This window comes from Oncorhynchus mykiss, chromosome 6 (assembly GCF_057628025.1).
Source record: "Oncorhynchus mykiss isolate SJ-2025 chromosome 6, ASM5762802v1, whole genome shotgun sequence".
Lineage (NCBI taxonomy): Eukaryota > Metazoa > Chordata > Actinopteri > Salmoniformes > Salmonidae > Oncorhynchus > Oncorhynchus mykiss.
Genome location: NC_143027.1, coordinates 81,491,947 through 81,509,505, shown reverse-complemented (window position 1 = coordinate 81,509,505; position 17,559 = coordinate 81,491,947). Strand labels below are relative to the sequence as shown.

The 17,559-nt window shown below is 45.1% G+C and overlaps 1 protein-coding gene across 9 annotated transcripts in view; it reads right to left on the bottom strand.

The window, feature by feature from the left end:
* Positions 1-17,559, bottom strand: part of LOC110526974 (inositol hexakisphosphate and diphosphoinositol-pentakisphosphate kinase 1) — a 51,828-nt gene that overhangs the window by 13,242 nt on the left and 21,027 nt on the right. For 5 of the 9 annotated variants that reach the window (XM_090239062.1, XM_090239058.1, XM_090239059.1 and 2 more), the window contains exons 7-26: positions 16,954-17,055; positions 16,656-16,817; positions 15,954-16,075; positions 15,028-15,129; positions 14,669-14,755; positions 14,299-14,374; positions 13,228-13,340; positions 12,596-12,681; positions 11,810-11,935; positions 11,606-11,727; positions 11,336-11,518; positions 10,488-10,629; positions 9,766-9,989; positions 8,323-8,450; positions 7,957-8,071; positions 7,742-7,849; positions 7,545-7,661; positions 6,926-7,066; positions 6,491-6,584; positions 2,712-2,837 (exon numbers count right to left, since the gene is read on the bottom strand). In XM_090239062.1, coding sequence (XP_090095188.1) covers positions 2,712-2,837; positions 6,491-6,584; positions 6,926-7,066; positions 7,545-7,661; positions 7,742-7,849; positions 7,957-8,071; positions 8,323-8,450; positions 9,766-9,989; positions 10,488-10,629; positions 11,336-11,518; positions 11,606-11,727; positions 11,810-11,935; positions 12,596-12,681; positions 13,228-13,340; positions 14,299-14,374; positions 14,669-14,755; positions 15,028-15,129; positions 15,954-16,075; positions 16,656-16,817; positions 16,954-17,055 — 2,476 coding nt within the window. Of the gene's footprint in view, positions 1-175; positions 239-2,711; positions 2,838-6,490; positions 6,585-6,925; positions 7,067-7,544; positions 7,662-7,741; positions 7,850-7,956; positions 8,072-8,322; positions 8,451-9,765; positions 9,990-10,487; positions 10,630-11,335; positions 11,519-11,605; positions 11,728-11,809; positions 11,936-12,595; positions 12,682-13,227; positions 13,341-14,298; positions 14,375-14,668; positions 14,756-15,027; positions 15,130-15,953; positions 16,076-16,655; positions 16,818-16,953; positions 17,056-17,559 lie in introns of all 9 variants that reach the window. The other 4 variants (XM_090239056.1, XM_090239063.1, XM_090239055.1 and 1 more) reach the window with 1 other exon arrangement.

Here is a 17,559-nt window from a genome sequence, read left to right as displayed (position 1 = left end):
GATAAAGTGAATGGGAAGGCAGCAGAAAAACTAAAAACCCCAGAGGGTTGGGAAACATGGTAGTAACGGCCACGTGAAGTAGAACCGAAATGTACAAATAAAGAGAGATTTCCAAAGACATGCAAGACAAACGGAGGTGGAGAAGTGGAAATATACCGGAAAGAAGCAGACGTACCATTAGTCGGATGCTTTGCAAACGACACAGAAAATCTCTTTACTGCCGGCATAGACAACAACTCTGAGGAAATAGAGAAAGGTCACTAGTGTTACCATCGGTCACAGAACACCTGCAAAGGGTTTGTGTGTGTACACTGGAGGTCTTGGTGGGAGGGGTGTTAACTATTTCAAGAAGAGTTTCTGGCGTTCGGTACAGTGGGAAGCAGTTAGGGGCCATAGCAGAAAAGTCCACAAGTTACTCCATGTGAAGTGTTTGTGGTTCTAAGAGGAGTTAAGATTAAAAAGGGACATAAGAGGGACAGACAGGATCTTTTGTAGGAACATGCTAGATGGGCTATAATTGACATGTGTGTTTGAAGTGCGGACACTTTCAAGGTCAAATTACAGGCACATTGGATGAAAATCTCTCATGGTGACAGGACGAAATGAGACGGCTGGAAATGTAGGAGATGGAAGACAAAAAAGGAAGACAAAAACCCATTTCCCATCTTGACAACTTCTCAACAATTATGATGTAGGCCTATACACGCCCCCAACACCAACCACTCCCTTCAGATGTGTTGCATCCCAAATACAGGAGGAGATATGGTGCATTTGATTTAGCTTGCCCATTCCATTGTGAATTAGGTTATCAGCCCTCCAGGTGTGCCACGGTGCTGGGCAAACTATATCAAAAGCTTGGAGTATTGTTCGAAGTAAAAAAGCATCAAGACTGACAGCAGCAAAGTACTGCTCAACAACATCATGTTTCTGGAAGGCCAGCTTCACAAACACATGCACGCACACACAAGCACTAATCATGTCAATATAGGTTCTTCAAAAGGGACTATGTATGAGAACACCAAAGATCACAGTGATCTCCGATTCAGATGTTTTCATGATCAGTAACAAGAGTAAGGACGCAAATGATAGACTTAATGGAACAGCAGACATGATGAGTGTGACTCGACACTGAGTGAGACGCAACAAGACAACCGAGAAGATGGCAGCCCAATAGGAAAACAGCTATGACAACATCACAGTGACACCATGTGGACAGCCAACTACAGACAGCTTTGTCGTCCCATGTCTGCTGGTTTAGACAACACAAAAGACAATGAACAACTCAAAAGCTTGAGCGCTACGTAAAGTTGGTATGTACAGGTAAACACAAAATGGCATCTCTTGACCGTCAATGACAGCAATTAATGACGAGGGCGTCCTCTCCATAAAAAAACAAAAAAAAAACTGTCATTTAGGCTCAAACAGATCCAAATACAGAATGGCCTAATCACTCATATGTGTGCGTCGTGATATCAGCGCAAATATGTGCATATATGCAAATATGTGCGTATTGTAAGAGCAAACATGGCCAAGTAAGAGTATGGACAATGGCATACTGTGCTCATCATTGAATGGGACTTCTGCTAAATCAACTACTGGGACTTTCTACTAGAGCTCCAGAGCCATCTGCTGACCGAGTCTCATAAATACATTCAACTCTGATCAGGAAACCATGGGAACGTTCTAGAAATAATTTGAAAACATACATATTTATATAAATAAATCTTACAAGTCCATTTAGAATGTCTTACAAGTCAACATTATAAATAGGCCTACAGATTATTTTTTTCTCCATTCAACTGAAGATAATTTATACAGCTTTGACATTTAGCCTAGTTTCTACTGGACACTTGATATGGAAGCACTACAGATATTTCACATGAAGTCTATACAGATATTTCTTAATTATACTGCAGCACTATGTGCCAGCAGGTTGATATTGAAGGAGGCAGGATACCTACAGTAGTGAGTTAGATAAGTGTTCCGTTAGCCTTATTGCGTGTAAATAGTTGTAAGACCATGTGAAACATATATGAACCATGCAACAAATATGAGATCACACCAGTGGTATAACATGTGGTTTAGGTCAGGGTTTCTAAGGGAATATGTTCAGCTGTGGCTACTACCTTGTGGCCCCAATTGATCTTTTCAGGCTTTGTGCTTTGCTAGTCTTTAAGGAAGAAATGCCATTGTCATCTGACAAACTTATGTTCCATATTCCAAAAATGTCAAAGCTCCTTAACCTGGGTGCCACACCGTTTCTACGTGTATCAATGCAGGCTGCATCGTGGTCTTGGCAAGACAACAACAACTTGGCTACTGGCTAGAAATGACCATTTTCACACTATCGTGCCGACCCGAACTGTGCTGGCTTGGATAATTTATTTTCATATTTCTCCTTTACAGCATGGTTCCAGCAACTACGGTGGATGTGACCAGCTCAGCTTAGTTTGGCTCAGTACGGTTCAGCTCAGTAGTGTGAAAAGAACCAAGGTGAAGGGAATCCTGCCCTGCTTGGTGTGCGACTATGCAATGTGAGGGATGGTATGGAGGTCTGGTGGCCAGCAGTCTAATGCAGGGTTAGACAACCATGGTCCTAGATAGCCACAGGGTATGCAGGACCAGGGTTGCCCACCCCAGGTCTAACAATACCCATCCACTGTGTCTCTCTCTAGGCTAGAGGAATTAGAAACAGGATCTTGGCCACATACCGTCTTTATAGGACAGGCTGCCTGAGGAGAACTTTTTCCGGTGTGTGCGTGCGTAGTCCTGCAGGTTGGGGGCGCTAGAGGAGCCTCCCAGGACAGTGGTGCTGAAGAGTCCCGCACACTGAGATCCTGTGGGAGCGGTGGGGGATTTAGTCACCACAACACAACATGCAGTTATTCAAACAATGCTCTGACTCAGTTAGCATGAGGGGAGAGAGGTACTTAGCAGAGCTGGGTTGAAATCCTATCAAATACGGTATCTGGGCTTGTTGAGCTTGTCTGGCGCAAAGGAACCAACAGAACCATTTTAAAGTGGAAACCGTGGGCGGCAGGTAGCCTAGTGGTTAGAGCATTGGGCCAGTAACCAAAGGTTGATAGATTGAATCCCAGAGCTAACAAGGTAAAGATCTGTCGTTCTACCCCCAAACAAGGCACAAGGCACTGTTCCTAGGCCGTCATTGTAAATAAGAATTTGTTCTTAACTGACTTGCCTAGTTAAATAAAGATTAAATTAAAAAAATGTATAAATACAACCGCGTACATCTCTAGGCAGACTAGAGCTAACACCACAAGTATTTGCAAGATTTCAAATAGTGTTTGAACCCAGGTGTAGTAGTCACATGACTCCCCATACCAAGGTCATTCAACATCCCGACTCCTAACCTATGCAAGGCCAAGGGAACTACTGTAAATAGACTTATTATGAGCCACTAGGCTTATTTAATACCCTTTTCACAATAGCGCTCCGACCAGACCTTACTAGCTCTGATAATATATGGTTCAGCTGGTAAGGGAGTGACGCTAGCAATGTCAAGGTCGTAGGATCAATTCCTAAAGGTATCACACACACGCATAAGAAATGGAGGCACTCACTGTACTGTAAGTCACCTTGGATAAAATCTGCTAAATGGAATATTATCATTATATTTAGATTGTGATGTTCTTTTCCAGCACAGTTCCAGCAACTATGGTGGGTGCGTAAACCAGGCCAGCATGGCTCAGCTTGGCTCAGATGAGTGGTGTGAAATGGGTTTAAGTCGGTACATGTCACTTCCTAGTTACACAGATGCGGTCAAATATATTGGCAGCTTTGCACGCTTCACTATTTCTTCTAAAATAAGTTGACATTTTTTGTGCACACGTGTTTTTGTTTAGTTTACAACTGCACATAATTTTACTTTGAAGTGAAAAATCTAATTGTCTTCTTTTGTAAAATAAATAATTATGGCCTGGACTAAATTACACAATTCTAATTAAATTGGTTGGAGGCAAGTGATTCTTGGTTATGTGTAATTTATTTACTTAAGTTGCTGGTGCCTACCTGGTAAAAATAGCCATTCAATCAGTTTTAAAAATCTTTCTCCATTGACCTCCATTTAAAAAGCAGGAAAACACCATTGAGAAAATTGAACCCTATTCCTTCCTAATATGGTGTTCATGACCGTGGCCCAGCTGATTCAATGTTATGAAGCTAATATTAGCATTCAAACCAGTAAGTTCAAAGTAAGTTTCTCAATTGTTAGAAAATCCTAAATTTGAGTAGATGCACTTGGAAACTCAAAAGAATTGTCATTAGGATGGTTAATCATAAAAACATACATTTTTACCAAAACTCTGATAAAAAAAGAAAAGAAAATCAGTGACAAGATAACTACACATCCCTACAATCTTAAAACCAAAAACCTGGCTACCACTTGAATAGGCCTCGAGCATGGTCCATATGTACCTACAGTAGCTAGGCCTCTAGCATGGTCCGTATGTACCTACAGTAGCTAGGCCTCTAGCATGGTCCGTATGTACCTACAGTAGCTAGGCCTCGAGCATGGTCCGTATGTACCTACAGTAGCTAGGCCTCGAGCATGGTCCGTATGTACCTACAGTAGCTAGGCCTCTAGCATGGTCCGTATGTACCTACAGTAGCTAGGCCTCTAGAATGGTCCGTATGTACCTACAGTAGCTAGGCCTCTAGCATGGTCCGTATGTACCTACAGTAGCTAGGCCTCTAGCATGGTCCGTATGTACCTACAGTAGCTAGGCCTCGAGCATGGTCCGTATGTACCTACAGTAGCTAGGCCTCTAGCATGGTCCGTATGTACCTACAGTAGCTAGGCCTCTAGCATGGTCCGTATGTACCTACAGTAGCTAGGCCTCGAGCATGGTCCGTATGTACCTAGCTAGGCCTCTAGCATGGTCCGTATGTACCTACAGTAGCTATGCCTCTAGAATGGTCCGTATGTACCTACAGTAGCTAGGCCTCTAGCATGGTCCGTATGTACCTACAGTAGCTAGGCCTCGAGCATGGTCCGTATGTACCTACAGTAGCTAGGCCTCTAGCATGGTCCGTATGTACCTACAGTAGCTAGGCCTCTAGCATGGTCCGTATGTACCTACAGTAGCTAGGCCTCTAGCATGGTCCGTATGTACCTACAGTAGCTAGGCCTCTAGCATGGTCCGTATGTACCTACAGTAGCTAGGCCTCTAGCATGGTCCGTATGTACCTACAGTAGCTAGGCCTCGAGCATGGTCCGTATGTACCTACAGTAGCTAGGCCTCTAGCATGGTCCGTATGTACCTACAGTAGCTAGGCCTCTAGCATGGTCCGTATGTACCTAGCTAGGCCTCTAGCATGGTCCGTATGTACCTACAGTAGCTAGGCCTCTAGCATGGTCCGTATGTACCTACAGTAGCTAGGCCTCTAGCATGGTCCGTATGTACCTACAGTAGCTAGGCCTCTAGCATGGTCCGTATGTACCTACAGTAGCTAGGCCTCTAGCATGGTCCGTATGTACCTACAGTAGCTAGGCCTCTAGCATGGTCCGTATGTACCTACAGTAGCTAGGCCTCTAGCATGGTCCGTATGTACCTACAGTAGCTAGGCCTCTAGCATGGTCCGTATGTACCTACAGTAGCTAGGCCTCTAGCATGGTCCGTATGTACCTACAGTAGCTAGGCCTCAAGCATGGTCCGTATGTACCTACAGTAGCTAGGCCTCTAGGATGGTCCGTATGTACCTAGCTAGGCCTCTAGCATGGTCCGTATGTACCTACAGTAGATAGGCCTCGAGGATGGTCCATATGTACCTACAGTAGATAGGCCTCGAGGATGGTCCATATGTACCTACAGTAGCTAGGCCTCTAGAATGGTCCGTATGTACCTACAGTAGCTATGCCTCTAGAATGGTCCGTATGTACCTACAGTAGCTAGGCCTCTAGCATGGTCCGTATGTACCTACAGTAGCTAGGCCTCTAGCATGGTCCGTATGTACCTACAGTAGCTAGGCCTCTAGCATGGTCCGTATGTGCCTAGCTAGGCCTGTACTATTGTCCATAGTACATTTGACATTTTAGTAATTTAGCAGACGCTCTTATCCAGAGCAGTAGTGAGTGCATACATTTTCATACCGGTCCCCCGTGGGAATCAAACCCACAACACTAGCGTTGCAAGCGCCATGCTCTACCAACAGAGATACACGGGACTAGTACCTAGCTAGGCCTCTAGCACAGTATCTAACTCCAGGTTGATTTCTATCAGAAATAGACAGTGAGAGCACCAATGCCACCCCTCCCTCTACCACCATAGGTTTTAATGACAGTTGGGGTGATATAGGTAAACACAGTTGCCATAGCTACAGTGTAAGGGAAGGATTGGGTAAAGTTGCCCTTAGACGCTGCTCTTAGGTTCATTTTGCATTCCCCCCACTAACGGTTAAGGCTAGGATTGGGGAGGGGAAACTAATCCTAGATCTGAGCGTGTTAGGGAGCAGGGAGGAAGGAGACACCCACCTAGACCACTCTGCTTCATCTCAGGGGACTGGCGAGAGCAGGAGGGGAAGAGACGGTAGCTGCCTGCTTTGGATGAAGATGTCTCCGACAGGACCTGGGGTGACACACACATTATATGGTAAGGAGCAAATTCAGAGCATTTGACACCATACACAGATCTCCATCACTGGCTGCCAGACTGAAGGACCACATGTGACCTCTGCCAGACAGAGGTAACTCAGAGCAACAACACAGCAGGAAAGCCCTGGCTTATGGCTGCATCCTAACTCACGGAACACAAAAGTCTTATAGTATATCTCTATAGTCAAAATATGCTTGCAATCCTTGTCTCATCTTTCACTGCTGCTGCCACTAATATCACTACAACTACTCCTACCTCTGGCTTTATTGACAATAGAAGGTTGTGTATGTGTGTGTGTGAGAGAGAGATTTTACCTCCATAGACCCAGTCTTGCGGTTGCGAATCAGAGGGGATCTCCGGTGGATGCCCATTGGCTCAGAGAGTGGTAGTGCCCGGTCGGGCTCGTCACGTGATAGATCCTCCAAGCTGCCGGGGTCTGTCTGTTTCTGATCATTCTGAACCAGGAAGAAGGGTGCCACAGACATGGGGCGCGTGCACACAACACATTTAAAAAACACAATATACCATACCCACACACTTCACAGGGCATTGATGTACCCCTATGGGCACTTTCACATTTCCCTGTATGATCCGGAAGCTAGATTGGTTGGTACCCTGATCCGCGCTATAAAGCATGTGTGAAACTCAAACAAACCTTGGTTGAATGAATCCAAGACCAGAGTACCAGGCTTTGTGCCATGGCAGCCCGAGTAGGGTTAAACTTCTGCCCGTTGTAAACAAGCTAGCTTGCTAAGTCATGTAGAATGTACATCTTGCAAATTGCACCGTGAAACGGTTATTTTCAGTTCTTGTTAAACCATAACATATTTTGTAGAATTCTCAGAAATTCCTCAAAACCAAACCAGGGTAGTGACTTTCATATGTGAAAACATCCTATTAGATTAACATTAGGACCAGACATTAAACACTTACCTCTGCGGAAGCGGGGCGGAAGCCGAAGCCCATTGGTGCTTTCTCCTCCTCCTCGCAACCTTTGACCCCAGGGCTGAAGTGAAGCTCCACATGGAAACGCTCCTCTGACGACGGGTCCTGAGGGACAGCACAGAGAGGGCTTAGTGAAAGAAAGGGAAACAGACACACACCTACTACAGAAACACACACACCACTACCTTGTTGTTGTCCTCATACAGCATGATAACTATCTGGGTCATGTAGTTGAGTTCAGAAACGGCACCAAGGTAGTCCATCGCCCGCTTCCACTGCTGATCCTTCTCCTCCTGTCACACACACACCAATTATTGGATCAAATGTAGTTCTGTTGCTGTTGTTCAGGGAAATGTAGTTCTAGGTAACCGTAGTTCCTCTGTGGTAGTTGTGTGCTTACGTCGAGCAGGCCTCCGTAGCGGAAGGTGCTGAGTAGAGAATGGACGTGACTCTCGCTGGTGAAGTACAGACGTGTCCGCACGTGGCGACCTGGTGACATCACTCCTCGAGAGTACCTGAGTCGCCAGAGAAACAGAACATCAATGTTTTATTTAAGTTGCCGTCAAACATGGGCCGTGTGAACAAAGACATATGTGGGACATAATTGACTGAGCTACAACTTCATGTTGCAGTTGCCTTTAGATGCAGATCTAGGATCAGCTCACCCTTTCCAAATCTTAACCATTCAGAGAGAGGAAACGCAACTGACCTTAAATCAGCGTCTAGGTGCAACTTGACTATTGCTGCCCTGCGAGTCAAGACTCACAGTGGATGGAGTTTGTTGACTGACTCATCCTCGTGGGTCCTCTGGAGGTCCAGCTGGATCTTCTTGACCAGAGGTAGGCAGTAGGCGTACGCTATGTCCAGCTTCTCCACTTTGTTAATGCCGTATTCCTGAGGAGAATACACAAGTCGTGAGAATTACTCCCTGCCTAAGACACACAGTGGTCAGAGCGTTGCTATATACAAAGTCTGGGAGCATATAAACAGTGACTGGTATCCATCAACAGTAGGTATGAGGATGTCAGCCAGAGCCTCTGACAGCCTGTGGAGTTCCAGAGTATCCATCTACCGCTTACAACTGACCCACCCAACTCTCCCTCTCTCATCTGTGGTATGATAATATCAGTGAGGGCATGTGCCAATCTGAACAGCTCCAGAGTATCCACCTACCGCTTACAACTGACCCACGCAACTCTCCCTCTCTCATCTGTGGTATGATAATATCAGCGAGGGCATGTGCCAATCTGAACAGCTCCAGAGTATCCACCTACCGCTTACAACTGACCCACGCAACTCTCCCTCTCTCATCTGTGGTATGATAATATCAGCGAGGGCGTGTGACAATCTGAACAGCTGCAGAGTATCCATCTACCGTTTACAACTGACCCACCCAACTCTCCCTCTCTCATCTGTGGTATGATAATATCAGTGAGGGCGTGTGACAATCTGAACAGCTCCAGAGTATCCATCTACCGCTTAGAACTGACCCACCCAACTCTCCCTCTCTCATCTGTGGTATGATAATATCAGTGAGGGCGTGTGACAATCTGAACAGCTGCAGAGTATCCACCTACCGCTTAGAACTGACCCACCCAACTCTCCCTCTCTCATTTGTGGTATGATAATATCAGTGAGGGCGTGTGACAATCTGAACAGCTCCAGAGTATCCATCTACCGCTTAGAACTGACCCACCCAACTCTCCCTCTCTCATCTGTGGTATGATAATATCAGTGAGGGCGTGTGACAATCTGAACAGCTGCAGAGTATCCACCTACCGCTTAGAACTGACCCACCCAACTCTCCCTCTCTCATTTGTGGTATGATAATATCAGTGAGGGCGTGTGACAATCTGAACAGCTCCAGAGTATCCATCTACCGTTTAGAACTGACCCACCCAACTCTCCCTCTCTCATCTGTGGTATGATAATATCAGTGAGGGCGTGTGACAATCTGAACAGCTGCAGAGTATCCATCTACCGCTTAGAACTGACCCACCCAACTCTCCCTCTCTCATTTGTGGTATGATAATATCAGTGAGGGGGTGTGACAATCTGAACAGCTGCAGAGTATCCATCCATCCATCCATCTTTCCAAACATCCATGCACGCACCCTCCCACCCACCTCTCTCCACTCCATCTATCCACCCACCCCTCTCTCCACTCACCATTCCATCCACTCCACCCCTCCTTTCCTCCCTCCCTCACCTGTGGTATGATGATGTCGGCAAGGGCTCGGGACAGCCTGAACAGCTCCAGTGTGTCCTCCAGGCCCAGCGTGGCGTTGTGCTGCACGTCGTACTTCACGCAGTCATAGATATCCGGGATCTTGCTGATGTCGTAGCGGCCGCTCTTCATCCGGAAGTCCCGCTCCAGCTTGGACCAGCGTTGGAGCATCAGCTCCAGAGTCTCACTGTGGTACAGCTGCAGGTCTGACGGTCAGGAGGAGAGGAAGAAAAGGAGATGGAGGAGAAGAGGAAGTAGAGGGCAGGTAGGAGAAACACAGTAGTCTGGGATTGGTACAGATCAAATCAAATTGTATTAGTCACATGCATTGAATACAACAGGTGTAGGTAGACCTTACAGTGAAATGCTTACTTACAAGCCCCAAACCAACAACGCGGTTAAAAAATTAAAAAAACGAATAAGAAATAAAAGTAATTAAAGAGCAGCAGTAAAATAACAATAGCGAAACTATATACAGGGGGTACTGGTACAGAGTCAAGGTGCGGGGGCACCGGTTACTCGAGGAAATATGTACATGTAGGTAGAGTTATTAAAGTGACTATGCATAGATGATAACAGAGAGTAGCAGCAGATCCACCTCGCCTTGTGCTGTATTGATTGCCAATGTATGGTTAGCGTTCAACATTGTACCGAGCTGAAATAACACCATCACAGTGCTATACTATGTTAACATAAGGGTGTACCTGCAGATTTGGGGTCCTCTAGTCTCTTGCGTATCTGGGAGGTGAGACTCTGGATGAGTGTGTAGACCTGGTCACATGTCATCACAGGGTTCTCCACAATTCTCATAGAGTTAAGCACAGAGGATGCACCTGTAGGGGCCAGCTGGATGGATGGACACACACACACACAACTCGCTAAAGAACATTATGCAATAATGAACAGCTTAAAACATCTAAATCTGCTTTGCTTTCATTACAACCAATTACAAAGCCCAGAATGACCAAAGAGCAGAGCAATAACATTGTAGAACAATTTCCACCCTCCTGTAGCAATTACTAGTTTCTATACATCATCTCACTCATGTATGATTTAGCCTAGCTCCAGCTTGATTTAGCCTAGCTCCAGCTTGATTTGGCCTAGCTCTAGCTTGATTTAGCCTAGCTTCTGTCCCTTCCCATTCAGTAAGACGCATTAAAAAGGAAACTAAAAGCTTCAGAAAGGATTTGTGGAAAAGGGAGTTTGTTCCGTTTCCAAACCTCATTAGGAATAAGCCCTTCCGGAGGCTAGATTTACTTTAGACTTTGTAACAATGCCTTTTTCTTTTTCACAGCTTGTGTCTGTAATGGAGGTAAGTATGGTGATCTACCCATGCTTTCCTGATAAGACTCATGTCAGCACCCCAAGTTAATGCCTAGGCCTGATAACACTCATGTTAGCTCCCCAAGCTAATGCCTAGGCTAGGGCACACAGACGACCTGAGTTTGATACCTGAGGCACAAAAGCAGTTTTGCTACGGTGTGCCATGAACACTACCCAGGTCAGTTCCACTTGGTGATTGGCTGAGCAGGAATTCAATAAAATCAATTACCCTATCGTAGTCCTCCTCTGTGAACTCCTGGTCTTTCTGCATGATCTCGTGGAGACGGGCCTTGACGCGGTGCTGGCAGCCGCTAAGCGAGTCACTGTCGTTGTCCAGCAGGCCGTTCATGTTGGCACTCTTCACCATCTGCACAAGGATGGGCGTCAACTCTCCCTCTAACGCCAGCAGACCCTGCCAGGCAAACACTCAGGTAAACACATTTACACACAAAGAGCTTTGACCTCTAACCTCTGACCCCTGTGACGCTTAAGTGGTTACCTTGGCGAAAGCTGCGGCAGTCATCTGCACTCGGCCCTCGTCAGACGCATAGATCTTGAGGTCGTGTCGGTACGTGCTGTGTAACCGTAGCAACCCGCAGCCAGGGAACCCAGCATAGTCTCCTAGAACGACAGACAATGATCAAATGTTTTTTTTCAGAGAACATAGTTGGCAACAGTGTTTTGGTGTGTGTGTGTCTCTCACCTTGTCCTCCGGGGTACATGCAGCGGAAGGCCCTGCCCAGCTCTTCAGCCTGTACCCTGCCTGCTGGGGTCAGCTCCCCTCCCCACTTCAACACCAGCAGCAGAGAAGGGCACTCCTTACGTGTGTCTGTGGAACAACACATCAGCTTAACTAGCAATCAATTCAATCCTACGTATCGTAAAACCTCAATTGAATGCCCAGGCTGGCTTTAACTGTGTGTGAAGTTGAGTTTGGTTGGAGACCAGTACGTATTGTACTCAGGCATTTAATACAATTCCTATCACTGATAGCACATTTTAAAATTGACAACACTTTTGTTACAATTAGCACACAAAGCATTTGTTACAAAATGAAAAAAATGAAGATTACGCAAAAGTAACTACAGATAACCTACCTACCACTCTGTGATAAAACTCACTAATTGGCAATACCGACAGTGTTTTTGTCATGCAGGGCTCAAACGTCTAGCGCTAGATAGAGAAACAATGACTATGAACTGGAGCAGAGTCGCAATTTGATGTGTTCATGTGAGGAGAAACTGATACCCAGCTCTTACTAGAGACCAGTGTTTATGCTGGAATGTCAAGTGATATCTGGCTACCATAAGACACTGATGCTTGCTGGAGGCTTGGCGCGTAAGGGACGTTTTACGATGGAACACCTTTTCCACAAATACAACTCAGACATATAGTACATGGTGCTGGTGGCTGGGGGAAAGCTGCCCCCTTATGATCTAAGCAGTAGAGGTGAAATGCTTCCTCCGTTTCCCCGTTTCCTGCTTCCTACCTTCCTCCTCGCTGGATGTTTTGGGCTGCCCGTGGGGCAGGTAGGTGATCTGCACTTTTCTGTTGATCCCAGAAAAGTGGCCATACCTGGAAAAGACAGGAATAGAAAAAAAGGGAGAACCATGTGTTATGACTGTCATCCATGTTCAGTCAATCATGCATTGAATAGCCTGGGTGTCAGTCTGTCTGTTTCAGCCAACTTGCCATTGTCTAGCTAGCCAAAACGTGCCTGGAAATCAGGGACTACGCAATGATAGTGTTGTTGAATGCAGAACCAGTTAGTCACTGACATTTTTTTTTAACAGCCTCAACTTTGTTCTGGCTGCTTGTAGATCATTTGTCATCATCATAAACTAGTTACCAGTTCAAAGAGAACTGATTCACTCTTCCTCAATCTTTCAAATGTCTAAGAATTACATCTGATTGGACTAACCTACAGGTTCCATACACTACTTTACAGCTTTGTGATTGCACAGACAAAACTGGACATTATGTGCGTTGTCCAGTTCATATTTTTCCGCAATCTAGTTTTGATGACATTTCGATAGAACTACGATGGCCCAGAAAGTCAAGAAGCCCCAGGTGAGATTGTGTGCCTAATAACACATTGGCCTAGTTAGACATGTCACTCACATCTCCAGAACGGTCTTCAGCTGCTCCAGCTTGGATTTCTTCTCTTCGATCTCGCAGTCTTCTCTTCCATCACCCAGTTCTAGCAACAGTTGCCGAGCTATGTCCAGTACCTCCTAACCACACAAAGGAAATGGACAAAATGACAAAGCCATCAGAGAGATGGAATAGAATGTATTACTTTGAGGAAATTATTTGAACAGTCTTGTGGTTTACACAAACAAAATGGGATTCCTACATACGGCTTCGACCATCTAAACACAGGAATTGATACATTTGCGATCAAAGAGCGGTGCGATAGCTAACTAAGTAAGTGAATTCTTTCAACCCACATTTAGCCAAGTTAGTTATATCTTACTAAGTACAGATGTAGTCAAATGAAGAGAAAAAACGCAATTTACAATTGTTTTCTTCTTCTTGATCCTATGCAGTTGTTAATCAAACACACACATGTAAACAAAACAACAATTAACAGATTTTAGAAGAAAGTGAATCATGCAAGAGTGCCAATATATTTGACCGCATCTGTAAGTAAGCTAGCCAGATGTATTATTTACAGTTAGTTAACAATCCCTCCTACACTCATGCGCTAGCTACCGTAACACGTTACACTCATGCGCTAGCTACCGTAACACGTTTCCAAAAATGACGAAGTGGCCACAGTTGTGTTTACATTTGACCAAAATGTGACGTACACTAATCCACTTTCCATGCGTATTGTCCTCCTCCAAGGAGGAAATTATTTCCACAGTCTCGTGGTTAACACAAACACATGGACAAGTACAGTTAAAAAGTTACGTAAAGTCAGCCATGTAAAATGAGATTCACACAAACATGTGACAGGAATTGATTTATTACTTGGCTAAAGTGAGTAAAATAAAGAACAACAGTGAAGTATATCCCCTAAAGGGCTACATACTATAGAATAAACAAGGAAAGAGGATATAGTTTGTATAATATCAACCTTCCAGTACAAAAGCCTCTCAAGACCAGAAAGGCCTTTGTACTGAAACGCTGAAACTATAATGCCCTCTTCTCGTGTGGCTTTGTTGGTCGCTCATTCTATTTAGTTACCTGCAGTTGTTTTGGCTTCTTCAGCTTCAATTTCCCTGTCTTGTAACCCCCGTATTTGTCAAACAATTCAAAAAACCTATTGAAGAGAGAAAGACATTGTATTTTATACCAAAAATATATATATATATAAATTGTTTTTGACGTTTCGGTTAATGGCCAATAGGCTACCTGCCGAGTCGTCATGGAACAGTGGATGTCATGAAACTTAATGACTGGTAATTTGTCAGGATTAATGACACGGTTTAAAGATTTAAAAGAGTTAAATAAAGGTTCAATTAAAAATGTTAAACACAATTAAGGGGTCCTTGACGATCATGACATCTAAGGCATTACACCTAGACTTTACATACAGGGTTACCAAAGAACTCACATGGGATTCCGCACTTCCATCTTCATCTTTTGTTTAGGAGTTCGGTCTCCGTGGCGGATTATTGCGATGACACAGCGTAACTCCATCCTGATTGGAAGGAATGTGACAGTAAAAAGGAATATGAGTGAACAATGATGGTAAGTCGGGGTAATGACTTTTACCCCATCACTGGCATGTCTAAATAAGCAGAAACTTCACAGTGAAGCCAAATATCTTTGAGACAGCAGTGGTTTTGATGTTGCGGCTACAGTAAAACTGTACATTTGTCTACCTCAAAGTTTTTGCGCCTACAAGTTTGTCTTGGCAACGTTTTACCGATCATATGCACTTACATACTAGTCTGTGTGTGTAAGACTCACATGGTGCCAGATGTGGTTGGGACGATGGGGATGTCCTCAGCCTCAGTGGGGATGGACCAGGGGATGTGGAACTGAGGAGCTAGCTCCCTCATCACTATATTACTGCAGAGGACAAGGAAACACAGTTCACATCATAGAAATACATTATGGTTAACATACAGTCAACATTTACCAACATCTGGATCTTCTGACGGATTATTAACTTCTATGTAACTAGTGAGATAATAATAGCAAGTCATCTGTAGTACCATTTGTTTCCCCACTGACATTGCTGATAGCTACTTTATTGAGGAAACATGTTCTTACTATGACTGAAATGTGGTTGTTCTACCTAGCTATCTTAAGATGAATTCACTAACTACATGTCGCTCTGGACAAGAGCGTCTGCTAAAAATCACAAAAAAAAAAAACTTGAAATGATTCAGGATCAGCTGTCCCAAACACCCTAGGCTACCTTTAATCAGTTTGTGCTGATCTGGACTAGTTGTTATTGGCTTACAGAAGGGGGTGGGGCAACCTTGATCCTGGAGGGTGCCAGGTTAATTTACAAACTAGCACCAACACTAAACTCAAATAACCAGTCTTCAACAAAGACCACAATTAGTCTAATCAGTTGTGCTACAGCAGGGGTGGATCTGAAGTCTGCCCCTGTTGGACCAAGAGTCAGACCACTATGCCCGTTGGACAAGGACTCAAACCACTATGTCCCTGTTGGACAAGGACTCAAACCACTATGCCCCTGTTGGACCAGGAGTCAGAACACTATGCCCCTGTTGGACCAGGAGTCAGAACACTATGCCCCTGTTGGACCAGGAGTCAGAACACTATGCCCCTGTTGGACCAGGAGTCAGAACCGGCATAGCCCTGGCATAATGTAACCCTATGAAAACACAATATGACCGAAATAGCCCTCTGGCACATCGTACCCCAGGATCTTGGCACAGTCGTCGTAGTACTTCATGGAGTTCTTGACGAAGCTGAAGCCGTTGACGTCACAGACGTAGGAGTGACCGTTGGCTCGGAGAAGGTCAAAGCCACACACTGTTTGCTGCAGGGGGAAAAGACAGTCAGATAGTAATGACATGTAGTGTAATTGGGGGTGGCATTATCAAGAATATAAATCAGGGTAAGAGGGGGAAAATGTACTTATTGAGGGTCTGTATTTGTTGATTCTCCTTTATATGACCTCAGCCTCTGTTCTGTTTTCTCTTGTCACTTCCCTTATCAAAGTGATCGATCAAGTTGAGAGTGCACTCAACAGGCTGCCTGGAGCTACAGTACGTCAGACCTGGGTTCTTTTTTTTAAGTCCTTTCTTTAGCCTGCCTGGGGTGCTAGGTGGGTGGGGTTTGCACTTTTCTATTGGTTCCATTGCAACAGGCAAGCACAGATAGGGTATCTAAAATAGCATTTGAATCCAGGTCTGAACTGTGTACCAGCTCATTAAATAGAAGAGGGGCAAATCAATGACCAATTGCACGTTGACCCATAGCCCCTACCCAGAGGCACTTGATGTAGATTTTATCCAGAGCAGTAAATAGTTCACACCTATCGGCTATTCAGTATAATGTGGCAATCTATTCAGCACCACATGGGAATCGAACCCACAACCAACTGAGACATAACTGACCTTGAATGCCAGGCAGACCTTGCGGGCCACTAGTTTCTCCATGGCGGTGAGCATGACGGGGTAGCGGATCTCCTTCCCCTCGCTGTCTCTCTCCACCTTCCCGTCCAGGGCAGGAGACTTCCTGGCCTCAGCGTGGGCATAGTCAGGCCCCACCGTATACACCTGAGGACACATACACATGGAGATTTAGTACACACACACACACACACACAGTGCACTCGCATAAGACAAATAAACAAACATGCATAGATACAGACAGACACACAGAAATACAGACTGACAAACGCATAACACACACCTTAACGTCCGTCCCGTCCGTTGGCATGAACTCTTCGTAGATGTAGGAGCCAGTCTTCCTCACGTTGCTCTCTGGTGAGTACACACTGCTCCGGCTCCCGATCTACAGGACAGAGGCAACAGCGTCAGAACTGGGAGAACTACGTACTGTCTACAGCAGTGGTTCCCAAACTCCTTTAGCTCTGTGATCAACTGAAAGCTGTTGGTGTGAACCACCAACTAAACAGACCAATTATTCTACAACTCAGAATAAAACCACCCACCAACAGGCGCCCAGTGGACTAAACACTTGGGAAACGCTGCTCTTCACACGATAGGATAACATTAGGACTGAATGAACGTCCGCCATAATACTCAACTGTAACCAGAGTCAAAGAAAGAGACTAGGGTTCATTCATCAGTAGACAGTGTTGCACATCACTTATGATCTATTCCATTTCAGAGGAAGAACACAGAGCAGCTTACTACAGTCGACTGGGATGCTAATAATGTGTGTGATAAAATCAGCTATTGGGATCGAATGGTTATAAATCCTGACAAAAAAACATTGGTCCGTTTTATGAAAGTCCCAAAAGCCCTCTGAGAATGTTAGGTGAGATCACAGTGA